The sequence below is a fragment of the Populus alba genome, chromosome 19 (genome assembly GCF_005239225.2).
Source record: "Populus alba chromosome 19, ASM523922v2, whole genome shotgun sequence".
Lineage (NCBI taxonomy): Eukaryota > Viridiplantae > Streptophyta > Magnoliopsida > Malpighiales > Salicaceae > Populus > Populus alba.
Window position 1 is genome coordinate 12,985,358 of NC_133302.1, and position 19,231 is coordinate 13,004,588.

Consider the following 19,231-nt stretch of genomic DNA (forward strand, 5'->3'; position numbering starts at 1 on the left):
AAACATACTTGACATTTACAGGCAAAGATAAAAGCGCCTTTCCTTCCATGTGCATGGCAGCTCCCTGGGGCTGCTAGGGAAATTATAATGTATTAAAATACAGTATATTTCTAAAAAGTGCTATGACAGATTTTGATATGACCATTATCAAAAGCAACCGTTCCTTAAAGAACAAAGACAAGAAATTCGTAATTTCCACGAAAATTATAAAAGAATTTGAAGTAAAAATTAATAGACTAAAGAATGATTGATGTGGGACAGAAGTGTTTATTTTTTAAAAAATATATATAATAAAAAAGTTAAAGAGAAGATCTGCTACTCCGCCAAGTGAATAGCTAATACATTTGAAATATTAAAAAAGGTATCTATCACATCTCTTGTGATATGATAAACAAGAATATATATATTTTTTATTTTTAAAAATTATTTTTATATCAGTAAATTAAAATAATAAAAAAACTAAAAATTTTTAATTTTTTTAAAAATTAAAATTTATAAAAACACTGTGAATACCATAAAAACAAAACAACGTATAAATGCCTTTTCCTATCACATCACTTTGTAACTGGGGAATTTCCAGGAAATCAACAAATGGTTACTTCCGTAAAGCCTAAGAAAATACTTGGATTTGATCCCCCCATTATTATAAATTTAGAGGGTCTTAAACACGTAGAGCCTAAGCTACTGACTCAAAATCAGCCTCATCTTTTTTCCTTGAGTTACTTCCGCTCTCTCCCTCCAGACCTGCCTTACCAACAGAGTCCTACTCTTGTTTTCTTCGACTGTTTCTCTCCACAAAACAATGGTGGTCTTTTTATTGTTTTCTCAATATCTTTTTGTTTGTTTATATCTGGAGATTCATCATACGAAACCCCAATGTTTCTCCATCGCCATCTACTACTTCCACCTTAACCACCGCCCAGCCACAAGTAATTAAATATCATGATGTCTTCCTTAGTTTCAGGGGAGAAGACACTCGTGTTGGTTTTACCAGCCACCTCCATGCTGCTTTGTACCGGAAACAAATCCTAACTTTCATAGATTATCAGCTTGTGAGAGGAGATGAGATCTCGGCATCACTTCTGAGAACAATTGAAGAGGCCAAGCTTTCTGTGATTGTTTTTTTCTGAAAAACTACGCATCTTCCAAATGGTGCTTAGAGGAGCTTGCTAAGATTATTGAGCGTAGAAGAAATAATAGACAGATAGTTATTCCAGTATTCTACAAGGTGGATCCATCCCATGTAAGAAATCAAACAGGAAGCTTTGGACATGCATTGGCTAGATTGATAAAGAAGAAAGCTTTGACGATGGACACAGAGCAGAGCTTCAGAAAGGCTTTGGACGGATGCAGCCAATCTATCTGGAAGGAGCTTAGGGAATTCTGAGTAAGCTCTTGAAATATATCCCATGAGAAAATATTCGTTCATTTGTTGAGGATTTGAAATTTAATTTAAAATTATTGAGAATGATGAGCTCTGTGAATTCATATTTATTTTATATGATTTTGAAAACGTTGTAGCGAAGCACTTGTATAGATATTATGTGGTTGGTTGTTTTGTGTTTTCAAATGGTTTTTTTTTTAAATTATTTTTATTGTAGTGTTTTTTATATTATTTGTGTTTATATTAAAAAATATTTTAAAAAATAAAAAATTATTATTTAATGTAAAATGTTTGTATAGTTATTAAGTGGTTGTTTGTTTTGTGTTTTAAAATGTTTTGTAAAACCTTTAAATTGTTTTTATTTTAAATTAAATTTTTAGTATTTTTAAATTATTTTAATATGTTTATATTAAAAATAATTTTAAAAATATATATATTATTTGTAGCGAAACGCTTGTTTAAATATTAAGGCTTTAAGTGGTTGTTTGTTTTTATATTTCAAAATGTTTTTTTTTTAATTATTCGTTTTATTTTAAATCTTTTTTTTATTCTTTTAAGATTATTTTGATGTATTTATATAAAAAAATAATATATTTTTATAATTTTCTTTTGTATCCTTACGGTAAATTTTACAAGGACAGACAATTTTTTTTTTTTGTCATTAAATAATATTATATTTATTTGAGGTGAAAAAGGATAATGCCATATTAAAAAATAAATAATATTGATAGAGATGATTCTATTATGATAAATTAAGATGATACGAGAAAACATCTTATGCATTTGCATTTAATTGATTACATGTAAAAGTGATTAATATAGAATGTCATGTATTTTTAGCACTATCCATTGCCAGTGATGATCGATTCATGTGTTGCATTAACACTATTCATTGCCGATGATGATCAATTACTCGTACGTGTCTACTATGTTTATATGTTTCTTCTTGTCCGGTCCATTTTGACTAACAATTATGTGTGTTCTTCTTGTTTGTCAGGCCGGAGTCTAAATTTATTGAGAAAATCGTTGGAGATGTTTTGGAAAAATTGCATGCCATGTCTTCAAGTCACAGTACTCCGGCTGGTCTAATTGGAATTGATGTTCGTGTTAGCAAAGTTGAGTCTTTGTTAAATATAAATTCTCCAGATGTTCTCATTATAGGGATATGGGGAATGGGTGGTATCGGTAAGACAACGATTGCTGACGTTGTGTGCAACAAGGTTCGTTCTCGATTTGAAGGAATCTTTTTTGCAAACTTTAGGCAACAATCTGATTTGCAAAGAAGCTTTCTTTCACAGCTGCTTGGCCAAGAAACTCTGAACACTATGGGCTCCTTGAGTTTTCGAGATCCTTTTGTGAGGGATAGACTTAGTCGTAAAAAGCTTTTTATTGTTCTGGATGATGTGCATAATTCAATGGCTTTGGAAGAATGGAGAGATTTGCTTGATGATCGAAACAGTTCATTTGGTCCGGGCAGTAAAGTTCTCATAACAGGTAGGGACAAGCAAGTGCTCAAGAATGTAGTTGATGAGACATACAAGGTTGAGAGGTTGAACTATGAAGAAGCTATTCAACTCTTTAACTTGAAAGCCTTGAAGAATTGCATCACCACAATTGATCAAAGACACTTGATAGAACAGATTGAAAGGCATGTACAAGGCAATCCGTTGGCTCTTAAAGTTTTGGGTTCCTCTCTCTATGGTAAAAGCATCGAAGAATGGCGCAGTGCATTGAAGAAACTAGCTCAGGACCCTCAAATCGAAAGGGCGTTGAGAATTAGTTACGATGGGTTGGATTCAGAACAAAAATCCATATTTCTTGACATAGCACATTTCTTTCTATATTGGAACCAAAACAACGCAACAAGAATATTAGATGGCTTTTATGGTCGGTCTGTGATTTTCGATATAAGCACGCTCATTGATAAGTGTCTCATAACTACTACATATGATAACCGTCTAGAAATGCATGATTTACTACAAGAAATGGCATTTAACATTGTTCGTGCAGAATCTGATTTTCCTGGCGAACGTAGCAGGTTATGTCATCTTCCTGATGTCGTTCAAGTATTGGAGGAAAATAAGGTTAAAGCTACAGCCATTAACTGTTGTTCATGTATTTGCTCAAAAGTTGATGTGTTTGAGTAGATTGTATTATTGTTTGTTTATTCTTTATTCTTGTTTAACAGGGAACTCGAAAAATTAAAGGCATATCTTTGGGCATTGACGCGTTATCGAGACAGATACACTTGAAATCTGATGCCTTTGCAATGATGGATGGTCTTAGATTTCTCAATTTCTATGGTCATCGCAACTCCAAAGAAGATAAAATGCTTTATGTCATTCCTCCTACTGGCCTCGAATATCTTCCTAATGAGCTGAGATATTTGAAATGGATTGGATTCCCTTCGAAATCCTTGCCGCCATCTTTTCGTGCTGAACACCTTGTGGAGCTTCACCTCAGGGGAAGCAAGCTTGTAAAACTTTGGACAGGAGTAAAGGTATGATTTAATTGCTACAGATTTATGATCAGAAATATGAAGTTGGAGGTGCTAACTTTCTAATCATGCCTTTTTCTGTTGACAGGATGTTGGAAATTTAAGAAGAATTGACCTATCTTACTCTGAATATTTGACGGAATTGCCAGATCTATCAATGGCAAAAAATTTACAGTCCTTAAAACTTGAGCACTGTGAAAGTTTAACCGAGGTTCCGTCATCTCTTCAATATCTTGACAAGCTGGAAGAACTTGATCTCTTTGCTTGCTATAATCTTAGAAGTTTGCCAATGCTTGATTCAAAGGTTCTCAGAAAACTTTTTACAAGTTCGTGCCTAGATTTGACCACGTGTCCAACGATTTCACAAAATATGAAAAGCTTACGTTTGTGGGAAACTTCAATCAAAGAAGTTCCACAATCAATTGCTGGCAAGTTGAAAGTCCTTTCTCTAAGTGGTTGCTCAAAGATGACCAAGTTTCCAGAGATTTCATCAATCCAGTTTCTCACAAGACTCCAAGTGTTGAGTCTGAGTGGTTGCTCAAAACTTGAGAGCTTCCCAGAAATCACAGTGCTTATGAAATCTTTGCAGCATCTTTGCTTGAGTGAAACAGGCATTAAAGAGATACCTTCGATATCATTTAAGCATATGACATCTTTGAAGATTCTAGAATTAGGTGGAACGCCACTTAAAGAGCTACCCTCATCAATCCAGTTTCTCACAGGACTTGAAAGTTTGGGTATGAGTGGTTGCTCAAAACTTGAGAGCTTCCCAGAAATCACAGTGCCTATGGAATCTTTGCAACATCTTTACTTGAGTGGAACAGGCATTAAAGAGATGCATTCGATATCATTTAAGCATATGACATCTTTGACATTTCTAACATTAGATGGAACGCCACTTAAAGAGTTACCCTCATCAATCCAGTTTCTCACAAGACTCGAAAAGTTGGAGATGAGTGGTTGCTCAAAACTTGAGAGCTTCCCAGAAATCACAGTGCTTATGAAATCTTTGCAGCATCTTTGCTTGAGTGAAACAGGCATTAAAGAGATACCTTCGATATCATTTAAGCATATGACATCTTTGAAGATTCTAGAATTAGATGGAACGCCACTTAAAGAGCTACCCTCATCAATTCAGTTTCTCACAGGACTTGAAAGTTTGGGTATGAGTGGTTGCTCAAAACTTGAGAGCTTCCCAGAAATCACAGTGCCTATGGAATCTTTGCAACATCTTTACTTGAGTGGAACAGGCATTAAAGAGATGCATTCGATATCATTTAAGCATATGACATCTTTGACATTTCTAACATTAGATGGAACGCCACTTAAAGAGTTACCCTCATCAATCCAGTTTCTCACAAGACTCGAAAAGTTGGAGATGAGTGGTTGCTCAAAACTTGAGAGCTTCCCAGAAATCACAGTGCCTATGGAATCTTTGCAGCATCTTTACTTGAGTGGAACAGGCATTAAAGAGATGCATTCGATATCATTTAAGCATATGACATCTTTGACATTTCTAACATTAGATGGAACGCCACTTAAAGAGCTACCCTCATCAATCCAGTTTCTCACAGGACTTAAAAGTTTGGGTATGAGTGGTTGCTCAAAACTTGAGAGCTTCCCAGAAATCACAGTGCCTATGGAATCTTTGAAGTGTCTTGACTTGAGTAGAACATGCATTAAAGAGATACATTCGATATCATTTAAGCATATTACATCTTTGGAGAGACTATATTTAAATGGAACGCCTATTAAAGCGTTACCTAAGCTTCCCCATTCGCTGGAGTATCTAAGTACAGATGACTGTGCATCACTAGAAACCGCAATATCAATCATAAATATCGGTAGATTATGGCATAATCAATTGGATTTTAGAAATTGCTTCAAATTGGATCAGAAACCACTGGTAGCAGCAATGCATTTGAAAATTCAGGTATCTCTCTAAACCCCCTTGTCTTTCTTTCTTCTCTCTCTCTCGCTTGCTTCATCACATTTTCGAAATGTGACTCTTGTGTTACAGTCCGAAGAGGAGATCCCAGATGGCGGTATTCAAATGGTTCTACCGGGGAGTGAAATTCCAGAATGGTTCGGTGACAAAGGAATTGGATCTTCACTCGCCATACAGTTGCCCTCAAATTGTCATCAGCTCAAGGGAATTGCTTTCTGCCTTGTCTTTCTAGTCCCTCTTCCCTTCCATAAGGTATATTATAATTACCATGTTAAGGGTAAAAACGGTAAGCATGATGAAGTCGTCTTTGCTTTCCCGGGAAGAACAGGCTCTAACAAATGTCTTTTGGGTCATGTGACTCATATCACATGATTCTACACTACGAGCTCGAATTGGTAAATCATTTACGTAAATATTCTGGCAATGAAGTTACATTTAAATTCTACCACGTTGAAGTGGACGATAAAGGGAGGGAGGTAGATCATGATATCCGAAGGCCTTTCAAGTTGAAAAGCTGTGGGGTGTATCTGCACTTTGATGAAAATATACTGGCGGACGAAAGTTCAGAAGAAAATTGAGGGAGAAATAAAAGAAATTGAAAGGGAGAGAGAGTTCTGTAATTACTGCAGATTGATCTTCAATTATTACTTGGTTTTCAAGATAGCTGTAAATATTGTTCTTCCCTTGCAACTGTTATTCAACTAATTCCTAAACAAACTGTAACAACCACCTTAACTAATGAATCATGTGCACATTTATTCTTGCACATGCAGAATACTATAGTCATGTTTGGATCTTTGATTACATAAACTAACAACACAACACAAGAAAAACAGTAAGTATTCAGGATTTTATTATGGTATATTTTATAACTCTTTAAATAAACTCAAAACTAGCTCAGACAATATTTTTTGAACCTAATTTAAAAAAATTCTAGATCTCAGCTGATTATAAATAGACTCAAAAATCTAGATTATAACAACCAACCTCATTTTAAAAACTGGATTTTGAAAAATCTAAGGAGTCTGAAAGTTATAACTAATTCCTCAACTAACTGGAAGTATTCAAGATTTTGTTATTGCATATTTTATAACTCTTTAAATAAACTTAAAACTAAGAAATATGAAAAATAAAAATGAAAAGTAACAAAATTAATTTTGAATTTAGAAGAATTCGAGAACTTTACAGCTAACCAACCTCATTATAAAACTGGATCCATAGAATCTCTTGACTGTGTTTACCAGATTGATTACTCGCCACAACCTAGACCTCTTCTTAAATTTAGCCAAGTGATCTTCTTAGATTTAATGCCGCCTCAAATAATTATACACCACACTCCAATAAATGCCGCCTTGATGCTTATGCTTCTGAAAGATCTACTTTCTCATTTAATGGAGTCACTGATTCAGGTGATGGATTCGGAACTTCAGTTTCAGATGGTTGGGATTCACGCTTTGCAGCAGCTTGCAACACCCAGTTTTGAACATCTGAAGATGAAGGTGATGTAGGTAAACCAATGCGGTTGTTTTCCAGTTTTCCTGCTGCCTATGAAAATGCCTGGACTCCAAGTCTAACGGGAGAGAGAAAACACCTTCAAAGAAGCGTTTGAAATCCTAGTTAATCAAGATCTCAAACAATCCAAAAAACTTGGTTAAACATGATCCAACTACTGAAAAGAAACTAATTGCAAACGCCTTCAAAGAAGCATTTGAGATCCCAGTTAATCAAAGATATCAACAATCCAAAAACTTGGTTAAACATGATCCAACTACTGAAAAGAATCCAAACTGTGAAAATGGTTAAATAACTTCTAAACGTCTGGTGGAGGTTAGGAAATATGAACCTTGATAATGTTATAGGCAATTTGCTTATCAACATGACTCAGACTTCTGACATGATCAGAAACATGGTCAAAGAACCTAATGTTGAAAAGAACATTGAGACACAGAAGAGAATTTGCTATATATAAATTTTTTCCATGCTCTTTATTGTGCAAACACCAAGGTTCATTTTGTTAATAAAAACTCATCATCCCAGTAAACATGTGATTTGGGTTGCTAAATAATGTTGTAATAACATATGACACGTATCTATCTAACATGATACTAGGTGCGTCTTATATAATTCATTGAGCATGAATAAACATAGACTTGATTTCAGACCCGGTTTCCAATATGATTTACAAAATTGTGCCAATTACACCATAAATACACATCTTGCTTAAAATCTTCAGGGCCATTTTAAGAAGCAACCCGCTGATAAATAGTCTGGCAGAGTGTGAGAAACCAATAATTAGAGAAACTCAAGGTTCACTTAACTAAATTTAGCAATGACATAAACCTTTCCCTAGGACACATGCAAAATAGACAAAGGGAATCTAGCTTAATGGTCGTATACATGCTATTTTCACGGATTACATCAAAGGATCTAAATATTAGCACAATATCAGAATGTGTGAAGTTTGTTTTAATCATTATCAGCTTAGAAATCAACATCTATGTGTGTTTGAAAGAAACATTAACCAGAGCACTATAACAAATGAAAGTGTACCTGACTGAGGCCAATGATGGCAATAAATTGTAAGGTCTTCTCCCACTCTGAAACAAAGTTCAAGCTTGGTTGGCAAGAAGAATGTAAGGAAAGCAACAAAAAAGAAAAGAAAAAAAATAAAGAAAACCAGAATTTATATCATTGGTTCTATATAATACAACTGAAGTATTTCAAACTCTTCAACATTTTAGGGAGTTGTTCTTGAAAAGTAATAGAGCCTGTCCATGAGGAAGAAAATGTACAAAGCTAGCAATGCATATGATGCTACAGCAAAACCCTGTCCACAGCGTGAATATAGTATAAGTAAAGGATGCACTGGACATTTGCATGGTAAGCAATAGATATTTATCAATCATGGATTGATGCTTAATGAAGACCTGATGTAAACAGCATGAATAGTTCTAGTTAATCATGTACACATATTTGTGGAAGCATGTCTCTAGACCAAACAGAAGCATACATTCAAAACAGAGAAAATACTTGTAATGAAGACCTGATGCTACAGCAAAACCCTGTCCACCGAGAAAATACATAATAAGTTCTTCCCAATGAAATCATAATAACCATTATAATATAAGGTAAAAGTCAATAAAGTTTACGCGCAAACACTTGGATGGAAGACTTGATGATACCCTTTCCTACCAAATTACAAAAAAAAAAAAAAAAAAAAACATTAACAAGACATGAAACCTTTTGTACATAGAAAATTTCTCCAAAGTCAACACCCTCTGTGATGTTTTAAAAAAAATAATTGTATTTGAGTTTTTTTATTTTTTATTTTAAATAATTTTTTATTTTATATTATTTTGAATTACTGATATTAAAAAATAAATTTTAAAAAATAAAAATATATTATTTTCATATATTAAAAAAAAAAAAGTTTAAAAAAACTATCACTACAACAATATTAAATAAATTCTTTAACCAATTCTTCTTAATCAAATTATTATAATATATAATATGAAGACAAAAATGTTCTTGGCATACGAAAACATTTGTCCTTAAGATATGGAAGGCCTATAATTATTATAAATTTATACATATGCCTAAGGCAGGGTCTTCAACACGTAAAGCCTAAGCTAGTGATTCAAAATCAGCCTCATCTTTTTTCCTTGAGTTACTTCCGCTCTCTCCCTCCAGACCTACCTTACCAACAGAGTCCTACTCTTGTTTCTTCGACTGTTTCTCCAAAAAACAATGGTGGTTTTTTTATTGTTTCTCAATATCTTTTTGTTTGTTTATATCTGGAGATTCATCATACGAAGCCGCCATGTTTCTCCATCGCCATCCACTCCTTCCACCTTAACCACCGCCCAGCCACAAGTAATTAAATATCATGATGTCTTCCTTAGTTTCAGGGGAGAAGACACTCGTGTTGGTTTTACCAGCCACCTCCACGCTGCTTTGAAACGGAAACAAGTCCCAACTTTCGTAGATGATCAGCTTGTGAGAGGAGATGAGATTTCGGCATCACTTCTGAGAACAATTGAAGAGGCCAAGCTTTCTGTGATTGTTTTTTCTGCAAACTATGCATCTTCCAAATGGTGCTTGGAGGAGCTTGCAAAGATTCTTGAACGAAGAAGAAATAATGGACAGATAGTTATTCCGGTATTCTACCAGGTGGATCCATCCCATGTAAGAAATCAAGCAGGAAGCTTTGGGGATGCATTTGCTAGACTTATAAAGAAGAAAGCTCTGGCGATGGACAAAGAGAAGAGCTTCACAGACGCTTTGACGGATGCAGCCAATCTATCTGGATGGACCTTAAGGGAGTCTCAGTAAGTTCTTGAAATATATCCTATGAGAAAATATTCTTTTATTTGTTGAGGATTTGAAATTTAATTTAAAATTATTCAAAATGATGAGCTCTATGAATCTATATTTATTTGATTTGATTTGATTTTGAAAAATGTTGCAGCAAAACACTTGTATAGATATTATATATGTGGTTGGTTGTTTTGTGTATTAAAATGTTTTTTTTTAATTATTTGATTTTAGTGTTTTTAGATTATTTTAATGTATTTATATTAAAAATATATTTTTAAAAAAATAAAAAAATATTATTTGTAGCGAAATGTTTTGTATAGATATTAAGTGGTTGTTTGTTTTTTTTTTTAAATATTCTTAAAAAATTAAATTTTTTAGTGTTTTTATATTATTTTAATATGTTTATATTAAAAATAATTTTTTTAAAAAATAAATAAATAATTATTTGTAGTGAAATGCTTGTATAGATATTAAGGTTTATATTGATATTAAGTGGTTGTTTGTTTTTTGTGTTTTAAAAATTTTTTTAATTGTCTTACAATAATTCTATTTATTTTAAACTATTGTTTTTAGATTATTTTAATATATTTATATCAAAAATAATATTTTTAAAAAAATATATTATTTTAATATATTTTAAAAATAATCATTACTATTTTTTGAATACATAAGTTTTAGGAGATAAAAAGTAGATACTTGCTTTAAATTTTATGAGGACAGTCAATGTTTTCTTCTGTCCTTAAATAATATTCTATTTATTTGAGGTGAAAAGGATAATGCTATATTAAAAAATAATATTGATTGAGATGATTCTACAAGATAAGATGGTATGAGAAAACAATATCATATGCATTTGCATTTCATTGATTTTCTTAGATAAACACCGATTACATGTAGTTTCCAGTTTCAAGGATTGATTAGCTAAACAATATCATATCCATTGCCAATAATGATGCTCAATTACTCATATGTGCCTGCTACTAAGGAGTGAGTATGTTTGTCAGGCTGGAGTCTGAATTTATTGAGAAAATCATCGGAGATGTTTTGAAAAAATTGCATGCCATGTCTTCAAGTCACACTATGACGGGTCTATTTGGAATTGATGTTCGTGTTAGAAAAGTTGAGTCTTTGTTAAATATGGAATCGCCAGATGTTCTCATTATAGGGATATGGGGAATGGGTGGTATCGGTAAGACAACGATTGCTGAAGTTGTGTGCAGCAAGGTTCGTTCTCGATTTGAAAGAATCTTTGTTGAAATCTTTAGGCAACAATATGATTTGCGAAGAAGCTTTCTTTCATGGCTGCTTGGCCAAGAAACTCTGAACACTATGGGCTCCTTGAGTTTTCGAGATTCTTTTGTGAGGGATAGACTTCGTCGAATAAAGGTTTTTATTGTTCTGGATGATGTGGATGATTTAATGCGTTTTGAAGAGTGGAAAGATTTGCTTGATGGACGAAACAGTTCATTTGGTCCGGGCAGTAAAGTTCTCATAACCAGTAGGGACAAGCAAGTGCTTAGTAATGTAGTTGATGAGACATACGAGGTTGAGGGGTTGAACGATGAAGAAGCTCTCCAACTCTTTAGCTCAAAAGCCTTGAAGAATTGCATCCCCACAATTGATCAAATGCACTTGATTGAACAGATTGCACGACACGTACAAGGCAATCCGTTGGCTCTTAAAGTTTTGGGTTCCTCTCTCTATGGTAAAAGCATCGAAGAATGGCGCAGTGCATTGAATAAACTAGATCAGGACCCTCAAATCGAAAGGGCATTGAGAATTAGTTACGATGGGTTGGATTCAGAACAAAAATCCATATTTCTTGACATAGCACATTTCTTCGTAGGATGGTGGCAAGACCAAGCAACTAGAATATTAGATGGCTTTTATGGTCGGTCTGTAATTTTCGATATAAGCACGCTCATCGATAAGTGTCTCATAACCACAACTGAAAACTGGCTAGAAATGCATGATTTACTACAAGAAATGGCATTTAACATTGTTCGTGCAGAATCTGATTTTCCTGGCGAACGTAGCAGGTTATGTCATCCTCGTGATGTCGTTCAAGTATTGGAGGAAAATAAGGTTAAAGCTACAGCCATTAACTGTCGTTCATGTATTTGCTCAAAAGTTGATTTGTTTGAGTAGATTGTATTATTGTTTGTTTATTCTTTTTTCTTGTTTAACAGGGAACTCAAAGAATTAAAGGCATATCTTTGGACACGTCTAAGTTATCGAGACAGATACACTTGAAATCTGATGCCTTCGCAATGATGGATGGTCTTAGATTTCTCGATTTCTCTTGCCAAGAAGATAAAATGCACCTTCCTCCTACTGGCCTCGAATATCTTCCTAATAAGCTGATATATTTGAAATTGCATGGGTTCCCTTCGAAATCCTTGCCGCCATTTTTTAATGCTGAACACCTTGTTGAGCTTGACCTGTGCGGAAGCAAGCTTGTAAAGCTTTGGACAGGAGTAAAGGTATGATGTAATTGCTGCAGATTTATGATCGGAAATATGAAGTTGGAGGTGCTAACTTTCTAATTATGCCTTTTTCTGTTGACAGGATGTTGGAAATTTAAGAGAAATTGACCTATCTAACTGTCCATATTTGACGAAATTGCCAGATCTATCAATGGCAAAAAATTTAGTGTGCTTAAGCCTTGTTGAACTGTCCAAGCTTAACCGAGGTTCCGTCATCTCTTCAATATCTTGACAAGCTGGAAGAACTTGATCTCGATTTGAGCTATAATCTTACAAGTTTTCCAATGCTTGATTCAAAGGTTCTCAGAAAACTTGCTATACGTCGGTGCCTAGATATGACCACGTGTCCAACGATTTCACAAAATATGAAAAGCTTACATTTGGCGGAAACTTCAATCAAAGAAGTTCCACAATCAGTTGCTAGCGAGTTGGAAAGTCTTTATCTAAATGATTGCCCAGAGGTGACCAAGTTTCCAGATTATTTAGAGGATATAGAAGAATTATATCTAAGTAGAACTGCTATTAAAGAGGTGCCCTCGTCAATCCAGTTTCTCACAAGACTCAGCTATTTGGATATGAATGGTTGCTCAAAACTTGAGAGCTTCCCAGAAATCACAGTGCCTATGAAATCTTTGCAGAGTCTTCACTTGAGTAAAACAGGTATTAAAGAGATACCCTCATCATCATTTAAGCATATGACATCTTTGACGGCTCTATTTTTAGATGGAACACCTATTAAAGCGTTACCTGAGCTCCCCCTTCGCTGACGACTCTAACAACACATGACTGTCCATCACTAGAAACTGTGACATCAACCATCAATATTGCCTGGTTATGGCATCGATTGGATTTTAGAAAATTGCTTCAAATTGGATCAGAAACCACTGGTAGCGGCAATGCATTTGAAAATTCAGGTATCTCTCTTAACCCCGTCTTTCATTCTTCTCTCTTTCTTGCTTGCTTCATCACATTTTCGAAATCTGACTTTTGTGTTACAGTCCGGAGAGGAGATCAAGGGATTTGATGAAACAATTCGAATGGTTCTACCGGGGAGTGAGATTCCAGAATGGTTCGGTGACAAAGGAATTGGATCTTCACTCACCATACAGTTGCCCTCAAATTGTCATCAGCTCAAAGGAATTGCTTTCTGTCTTGTCTTTCCACCCCCTCTTCCCTACCATGAGATGCCTTATGAATTCGATGATCATCCTGAAGTTCGCGTAAATGTTGTTTGCCATGTGAAGAGTAAAAAACGGTGAGCATGATGGTGATGATGAAGTCGTATTAAATTCCTTGAAGACATGTGACTCAGATCACATGATTCTACACTACGTGCTCAGATTGGTAAATAATTTGAGTAAATATTCTGGCAATGAAGTTACATTTAAATTCTACCATGCAGTGTCCCCATGGGGGAGGAGGGTAGATCATGAGATCCGAAGGCCTGTCGAGCTGAAAAGCTGTGGGGTGTATCTGCACTTTGATGAAAAATCTACCGGCAGACAAAAGTTCAGAAGAAAATTAAGGGAGAAATAAAAGAAATTGAAAGGGAGAGAGAGTTTTGTAATTACTGCATATTGTTCTTCAATTATTACTTGGTTTTCAAGATAGCTGTAATTAAATATTGTTATTCCCTTGCAACTGACTAACGAACTAACTATCTGTTATCCAACTAATTCCTCAACAAATTAACTATCACAACCATCTAACTAATGAATCATGTGCGCATTTATTCTTGCACATGCAGAATATTATAACTAAGAGAGTTAAAAAGCAAACTATCTAGGTGATGGCCTAGTGGTAAGAGCTTGGAACTAAGAGGTTTGCTCCCTCTGTGGTCTCAGGTTCAAGCCCTGGAGTTGCTCATATGATGGTCACTGGAGGCTTACATGGTCGTTAACTTTAGGGCCCGTGGGATTAGTCGAGGTGCGCGCAAGTTAGCCCGGACACCCACGTTAAACTAAAAAAAAAAAGAGTTAAAAAGCAATTCAATCCAAATACACTTATAGTAAACTGAATCCTTCAGTTTACTATACAAATTATGAATGACTGTCTCTATGCTCTTCTCCACCTTAATTCACTTGTAAGTTTGGTTTTCTATTTCTACAAACAAATATACACATGACTATCAAGAAAATATCACATTAACATAGTATAATTAATTAGCATCAATAGATTAGAAGGTGCATTTGTCTACAAATAAACAAACCTTTAACATAATTTAAAGATAATTCCAAATTGAGAATAATATCCGTATCTATTCAGATTAATATCCAAACCTCAGTTCACAAAACCAAGTTTAATGACTAATGAAGAAACCAAATTGTTCCGTGAATTCACAAACTTAAAAGTTGTTCCGTGAATTCACAGTTTTCCTATCTACTGGGCAGAGTCTTGAAAATTGCAGGGGCAAGAAAGATTCAAATGACCTGAACTAGACATCATTTAAAATTAAAAGAATAGATGGTTCTTACCTTGGCTTGAAAATTTTAGAAAAGATAGATGTGAAAGAAGATTCTAGCGGGCACTCTTTCTTTTCCACCCCTACGCTATAACTAATTCTCCGCTTGTAGACGCTGGATGAGACCAGAGAAGAAGGCATCTCTGATATAGTAAAAGATCACTTGGATTACGTTCCTGAGAGGCTGATATACCAAATCTCTTGGTTTTTCAAACTTCAAAGAAAGAAATTAGGGCAGAATACATGGTTATTTACTTCTTTTCTTTTGCTGTTAGTGATGTTAATACACACACATATATGCCGGCTCTCGCCCGGGTTGACTGAGTTCTATTGGTTTTTTGTATTGTTTTGATCTTTCATCTGACACAGACTGATTTAAACACCAAGTAAACTAGGTGTCAAGTTAATTCACCGGGCCAGTCCGGATTTAATAAGCATGTTTAAAATCTCTTAATGAAATTTAAAAAGTCTGAAAATTAAAAGCTTTTTTACCAGGTTGATTACTCTGCGCAACCTATACCTCTTCTTAGATTTAGCCAAGCGATCCATTGCTTGTTGAAGGCTGAATTGCCGACACGCTTCGGACTTGATAGTTTGTTGGATAGACTGCCGATTCCGGTAACTAGTCTAGCTTTTATGTCTTGTTTATGTTCATTTAACTAGTTACCATGGCCATGTCCAACAACTTGGTGGAGGCCCCAGCATGATTCCGTGACGGCAAGGCAAGGAAAATTAGGGAATGAATTCTCTTTGCCTAATTCATTACATTATTAGTAGCACTCCTGTGTTGGCGTTCCTCAGCACATGATAGCAATGCACTTGATTAGAGAAATGTACAAAACTTGTTCTTTTATCTGGTATTAACATACAAAATTTGTTTTCCAAGAGGTTAGCACCGATAGAATGTTTCTTATTCTTTGTACATGTATAGCTCAGTTGAGTTCTCAGAATTATACACCACACTCCAGTAAATGCCGCCTTGATGCCTATGCTTCTGAAAGATCTACTTTCTCATTTAATGGAGTGACACGACCAAAAGCTTGATGTCTTCTCCCAAGTGCAGGAGTGTCGAAGTAATAAATAAACCCGGCAAGACCGGGGTCGAACCACAGAGAGGTTAATTGTATAAATTATAAATAACAACACAATAACAACAACAACAACAACAATAACAATAATAACGATAATAATAACAATAGTAGTAATAGTAATAATAATAATAATAATAAAGAGAGAGAAGGAAGAAATTAATGAGAACTTTGAGTTGGAAGATTAATGTAAGGATTAAACAACGATAAAAAATAAATGTCAAGGTTAGAGGATCCACTAATTGTACTTCAAACAAGTATAGTATAAACTCTTATTACTCAATAGGAAACCACACATAAAGGAGGTTCCAATCAGATTATAAATTGTTAACATGATTACATTAGTTATCTTATTTGAATAAAGCTAATACTTGTAAATGTTGGCAGACATTCATGATTATAACTTATGTTAACAACAAATCAAGTTCCTTTCATAGCTCAGGTGTCGGTTATACCATACAGTATGGGCTATGAAAGTGCCAAGTATTTGTTGTACCAAGTGTTATACAACATAAATCTAGATTAACCATTTAACAAGCAAAGTATTAAAATTGAACAAGATAACAAATATAAAACATGTTAGTATCCAACGTTAAGGTCCATGTTAAGTTTATATTATACTTATTCTTACACCATTAGTGTACCCTTTTCACCTTAACATAATTAACTTAGCTGAACATAATGAAAGAAAGAAACATAAATGAACAAGATAAGAACATAAATGAGAAAGAGGTTAACTAAGTAAAGGAAAGGAAATGAAGTGCATAAACTTGATATTAATAAAAGCAAGACATAAGCAATACAAAGAGAGAAAGCAAGAGCATGATCTTGATCTGCAAACCAAGATGCCTCAATACATGGTAAGTGCCTCCTTTTATAGGCCAAAATTTGGAACTATTGATTTGTTGACTAATTGATGAGTGGGTGGCCATATCTTGACTTGATAACAATCCTTATCTTCTTGTCTGAACAAGACGTCATTGCTAACATCATAATTTGCCCAGAATCCTTAGGAATGTTCTAGGAAATTGTCTCAGCTTTCCAACAAAAAAAAGATGAGGTCATTTGGACTTCTAGAACTCAAGATATGGGCTGAACACTAAATAGTGTCTGGGCTGCAGGACAGCTTCGGACTTCTTCGTTGTTCCTATATTTTGGACTTGAAAACGGCCTTCTTAGATATTGGTGTCCAAATGAAAGTTGTAGGCCTATGTTTTACCTTTCCATCCATATAAAATGGACCTAAATCCGAGATCTAGAGCTCCAGATATGATCCAATTACAGAGCACTGTTCCGGTTTGGACTGCACCGACATCTCTTTTCTAAGTTTGGCCATCTCTTTGTCCTTTAACTTCCAATGCTTAAACTCATCAATCAATCTTTTTATTTATGTGATAGTCCTGCATTTAAAATGAGCATTTACCATAAATTAAGGTATCTTATAATATCAAACTTGTTATTATAAAACATACTTTAGTTAATGAGTTATTGATACTTCAAGTGCAAAATGATGATATAAAACCTTGATAAACATGCACTTTTAAGTACTAATCACATACCTTCAAGTGTTCAACCACCAAAACCTAAATTGAAGCCGTTACTATTTAATCTCAAATACTCATTTTTAGGAGAAAATGAAACTTTTCCGGTAATAATCTCTTCCAAACTTAATGCACATCAAGTTTTTGGTCGTGTCAGTATGGGCTCAATTGATCGTGGTGGCAATTCTTCAATTTGTGGCCTCCAATTGCGTGCCTTTGATTCTTCCTGAAAGTAGACCATATGCAAATCATCAGATTCATCAATCTCAGTTTCAATAGAAGTGGTTTGAAACTGATCATGAACTAATTTTTCAATAAAATCCACTTCCTGTAAATCATTATCATCTCCAGGTTGCTTGTAAATGTTGAAAATATTCATCTCCAATGTCATGTTTCCAAATGATAGCTTCATCAGTCCATTCCTACAATTAATCAATGCATTAGAAGTGGCAAGAAATGGACGTCCTAAAATGACAGGAATTGAATTACATGCTTCAACAGGTTGTGTATCCAAGACAACAAAATCCACAGGATAAATGAATTTATCAACTTGTACTAACACATCTTCGATTATTCCTCTAGGTACTTTTACAGATCTATCGGCGAGTAAAAGAGTTACAGAAGTTGGTTTTAACTCACCTAGATTGAGACTTTGAAAGACTGAATATGGAAGTAAATTCACACTAGCTTCAAGATCAAGTAAGGCTCTTTTTCAATTTTATGTTCTCCAATAAAGCAAGAAATTGTAGGACAACCAGGGTCTTTATATTTCAAAGCATTATTATTTTGAAGAATGGCACTTACTTGTTCGGCTAAAAAGGCTTTCTTTTTCACATTCAGTTTTCTCTTCACAGTGCACAGATCTTTCAAAAATTTAGCATAGGAAGGAACTTGTTTAATAGCATCCAACAAAGGTATATTGATCCTTACCTGTTTGAAAATTTCAAAGATTTCAGAGTTGTGATTGACTTTCCTTTGTTTGGTCATGGCATGAGGAAATGGAAGTGCTGGCGGGGAATCAGCCTTTTTCTTGTGTAATGTTCAGGTTCAACCCCTTCCTTACCCTCAGAGATAGACTCATCATCTTTCTCACAAGGTTCAAGAATAGGTTTTTCAATAACCTTACCACTACGAAGAGTGATGACTGATTTGACTTGATCCATGTGTTGGCTACCAGAACCACTTGCATTTGCATTGTATTGCCCCTTTGGATTTTGCTGTGGTTGAGAAGGAAACTTACCTTTCTCTTGGAAACTGAGAGCAGATGTTAATTTTGCAAGAGCATCTTTAAAATCTGTCATGCTTTGAGCAAGTTGAGTGTTGATTGTCTCCTGCTTTTCAATGAATGCATGCAATGTTTCCTCAAAATTTCTTCTAGGAGGTGGAGCATAAGGAGGTGCATATCCATGAGAATTTTGAAAGTTATGGTGTGCTTGAAACGGTGGTTGTGAAGTTTGTGCATTGTTACTATCACTCTTCCAACTGAAATTTGGGTGATTTCTCCAACCA

At 34.7% G+C, this 19,231-nt stretch overlaps 4 protein-coding genes across 6 annotated transcripts in view; 3 read left to right on the forward strand and 1 right to left on the reverse strand.

The window, feature by feature from the left end:
* Positions 1-19,231, forward strand: part of LOC118058171 (uncharacterized) — a 96,167-nt gene that overhangs the window by 24,159 nt on the left and 52,777 nt on the right. The window lies entirely within an intron of this gene.
* Positions 1,247-14,304, forward strand: LOC118058176 (disease resistance protein Roq1-like). 2 transcript variants are annotated; one of them, XM_073406864.1, is made up of 5 exons: positions 1,247-1,387; positions 2,382-3,468; positions 3,573-3,884; positions 3,970-5,814; positions 13,631-14,304. In XM_073406864.1, exons 2-5 carry the CDS (start codon positions 2,440-2,442, stop codon positions 13,889-13,891), a joined length of 3,447 nt encoding a protein of 1,148 aa, XP_073262965.1. In that variant the 5' UTR covers positions 1,247-1,387; positions 2,382-2,439; the 3' UTR covers positions 13,892-14,304. The 2 variants fall into 2 exon arrangements, with proteins under 2 accessions (XP_073262965.1, XP_073262964.1); XM_073406863.1 differs by lacking the exon at positions 13,631-14,304 and adding an exon at positions 5,902-6,615.
* LOC118038731 (uncharacterized) overlaps positions 6,966-19,231 on the reverse strand; it is a 162,337-nt gene continuing 150,071 nt past the window's right edge. Inside the window, exons 8-10 of one of the 2 annotated variants that reach the window (XM_073406867.1) lie at positions 8,626-8,656; positions 8,380-8,426; positions 6,966-7,420 (exon numbers count right to left, since the gene is read on the reverse strand). In XM_073406867.1, the coding sequence (XP_073262968.1) occupies positions 7,400-7,420; positions 8,380-8,426; positions 8,626-8,656 (99 nt within the window). In that variant the 3' untranslated portion in view covers positions 6,966-7,399. The remainder of the gene's footprint in view (positions 7,421-8,379; positions 8,427-8,625; positions 8,657-19,231) is intronic. The other variant, XM_073406866.1, reaches the window with a different exon arrangement.
* Positions 9,411-13,399, forward strand: LOC118058179 (disease resistance protein RPV1-like). The gene is made up of 5 exons (XM_073406931.1): positions 9,411-10,157; positions 11,151-12,231; positions 12,336-12,629; positions 12,715-12,843; positions 12,932-13,399. The coding sequence occupies exons 1-5, from the start codon at positions 9,577-9,579 to the stop codon at positions 13,397-13,399; spliced, it is 2,553 nt and encodes an 850-aa protein (XP_073263032.1). The 5' UTR covers positions 9,411-9,576.

What these genes read in the sequence shown, in the direction of transcription:
- LOC118058176 (XM_073406863.1), top strand. Translation starts at nt 2,440, where the DNA reads ATGTCTTCAAGTCACAGTACTCCGGCTGGTCTAATTGGAATTGATGTT. An exon ending in AAGTATTGGAGGAAAATAAG is followed by an intron (nt 3,469 to 3,572) that starts GTTAAAGCTACA and finishes CTTGTTTAACAG; the next exon opens with GGAACTCGAAAAATTAAAGG. An exon ending in AACTTTGGACAGGAGTAAAG is followed by an intron (nt 3,885 to 3,969) that starts GTATGATTTAAT and finishes TTCTGTTGACAG; the next exon opens with GATGTTGGAAATTTAAGAAG.
- LOC118058179 (XM_073406931.1), top strand. Translation starts at nt 9,577, where the DNA reads ATGGTGGTTTTTTTATTGTTTCTCAATATCTTTTTGTTTGTTTATATC. An exon ending in AGCTTTGGACAGGAGTAAAG is followed by an intron (nt 12,630 to 12,714) that starts GTATGATGTAAT and finishes TTCTGTTGACAG; the next exon opens with GATGTTGGAAATTTAAGAGA. An exon ending in CCAAGCTTAACCGAGGTTCC is followed by an intron (nt 12,844 to 12,931) that starts GTCATCTCTTCA and finishes CTTGATTCAAAG; the next exon opens with GTTCTCAGAAAACTTGCTAT.